Raw genomic sequence first — 1,828 nt, forward strand, 5'->3', positions numbered from 1 at the left:
ATTTGCTAATATTAAACACAACACTTTGCTTTTGAGAAAGAAAAAAACATTCAAATCATTCATGGCTGTTGATTCGCCTCTTCACTCTCGGATGTCTTCACCTACGACCTCTGAGAAAGACGTGAAGGCTCTCAAGTTCATCGAGGAGATGACTCGGAACCCTGACTTCGTCCAAGAGAAGGTTCTTGGAGAGATACTAAGTCGTAACTCGGACACCGAATATCTCAAACGGTTCGGTCTTAACGGCTCCGTTGATCGGAAAACGTTCAAGAGCAAAGTTCCGGTGGTTACGTATGAAGATTTGAAGCCGGAGATTCAACGTATATCCAACGGTGATCGTTCTCCGATCTTGTCTTCTCACCCCATCACCGAGTTTCTCACAAGGTATATTAATTAGGTCAACTTTATCAGTAATTAACATGATCATAATACCAAAAAAAAAAAACAATTATAGTTGACCCGTAATTTCTAATTTTGTACGTATATGCGCAGCTCTGGGACATCTGCTGGTGAGAGGAAATTAATGCCGACTATTGAAGAAGACTTAGACCGACGTCAGCTTTTATACAGTCTTCTCATGCCTGTCATGAATCTGTTAGTATATATACTTTAAACATCTTCTTGTCTATATAATTTGTAACTATTTTATTAAATTAACCAAAAATGTTTTAACTACAGCTACGTGCCGGGATTAGACAAAGGCAAAGGCTTATACTTCTTGTTTGTGAAGTCGGAGTCTAAGACGTCTGGTGGGTTACCGGCTCGTCCGGTTCTCACGAGTTACTACAAAAGCGACCACTTCAAGAGACGACCGTACGACCCGTACAATGTCTATACGAGTCCTAACGAAGCCATCCTCTGCCCTGACTCGTCTCAAAGCATGTATGCTCAAATGCTATGTGGTCTCTTAATGCGCCACGATGTTCTCCGCCTTGGTGCTGTCTTTGCTTCCGGTCTACTCCGTGCCATAAGCTTCCTCCAGAACAATTGGAAGGAGCTTGCTCGGGATATCTCAACCGGAACCCTAAGTTCAAGAATCTTTGATCCTGCGATTAAAAACCGCATGTCTAAGATTTTGACAAAACCTGATCAAGAACTTGCTGAGTTTCTGACAGAGGTCTGTTCACAAGAGAACTGGGAAGGGATCATCACAAAGATATGGCCTAACACGAAGTACCTCGATGTGATTGTTACTGGAGCGATGGCTCAGTACATCCCAACTTTGGAGTACTATAGCGGCGGATTACCGATGGCTTGTACGATGTATGCTTCTTCCGAAAGTTACTTCGGGATTAACCTAAAGCCGATGTGTAAACCCTCGGAGGTTTCTTACACAATCATGCCCAACATGGCATACTTCGAATTCCTCCCACATAATCACGATGGAGATGGAGCAGCAGAAGCATCATTAGAAGAAACCTCACTTGTGGAGCTAGCTGACGTTGAGGTAGGAAAAGAGTATGAACTCGTGATCACGACTTATGCAGGGCTTTGCCGTTACAGAGTCGGTGACATTCTCCGTGTCACGGGGTTCCACAATTCCGCTCCACAATTCAAATTCATACGTAGAAAGAATGTTCTGCTAAGCATCGAATCCGATAAAACCGACGAAGCTGAGCTACAGAAGGCAGTGGAGAATGCGTCGAGGTTGTTTGCAGAGCAAGGAACACGTGTGATCGAGTACACGAGCTACGCTGAAACGAAGACTATACCGGGTCATTACGTAATCTACTGGGAGCTACTTGGTAGAGACCANTGTGATCGAGTACACGAGCTACGCTGAAACGAAGACTATACCGGGTCATTACGTAATCTACTGGGAGCTACT

At 44.1% G+C, this 1,828-nt stretch overlaps 1 protein-coding gene across 1 annotated transcript; it reads left to right on the top strand.

Annotated features, from left to right (window-relative positions):
- Window positions 1-6: 6 nt before the first annotated feature.
- On the top strand, window positions 7-1,822 carry LOC104774246 (indole-3-acetic acid-amido synthetase GH3.2; the record flags this gene model as incomplete). Its single annotated transcript, XM_010498897.1, has 4 exons — window positions 7-384; window positions 493-594; window positions 679-1,715; window positions 1,801-1,822. Coding segments are annotated over exons 1-4 (1,484 nt in total), but the record flags the coding sequence as incomplete, so codon positions are not given.
- Window positions 1,823-1,828: the final 6 nt, after the last annotated feature.

This window comes from Camelina sativa, unplaced genomic scaffold, assembly GCF_000633955.1.
Source record: "Camelina sativa cultivar DH55 unplaced genomic scaffold, Cs unpScaffold02149, whole genome shotgun sequence".
NCBI classification, from domain to species: Eukaryota; Viridiplantae; Streptophyta; class Magnoliopsida; order Brassicales; family Brassicaceae; genus Camelina; species Camelina sativa.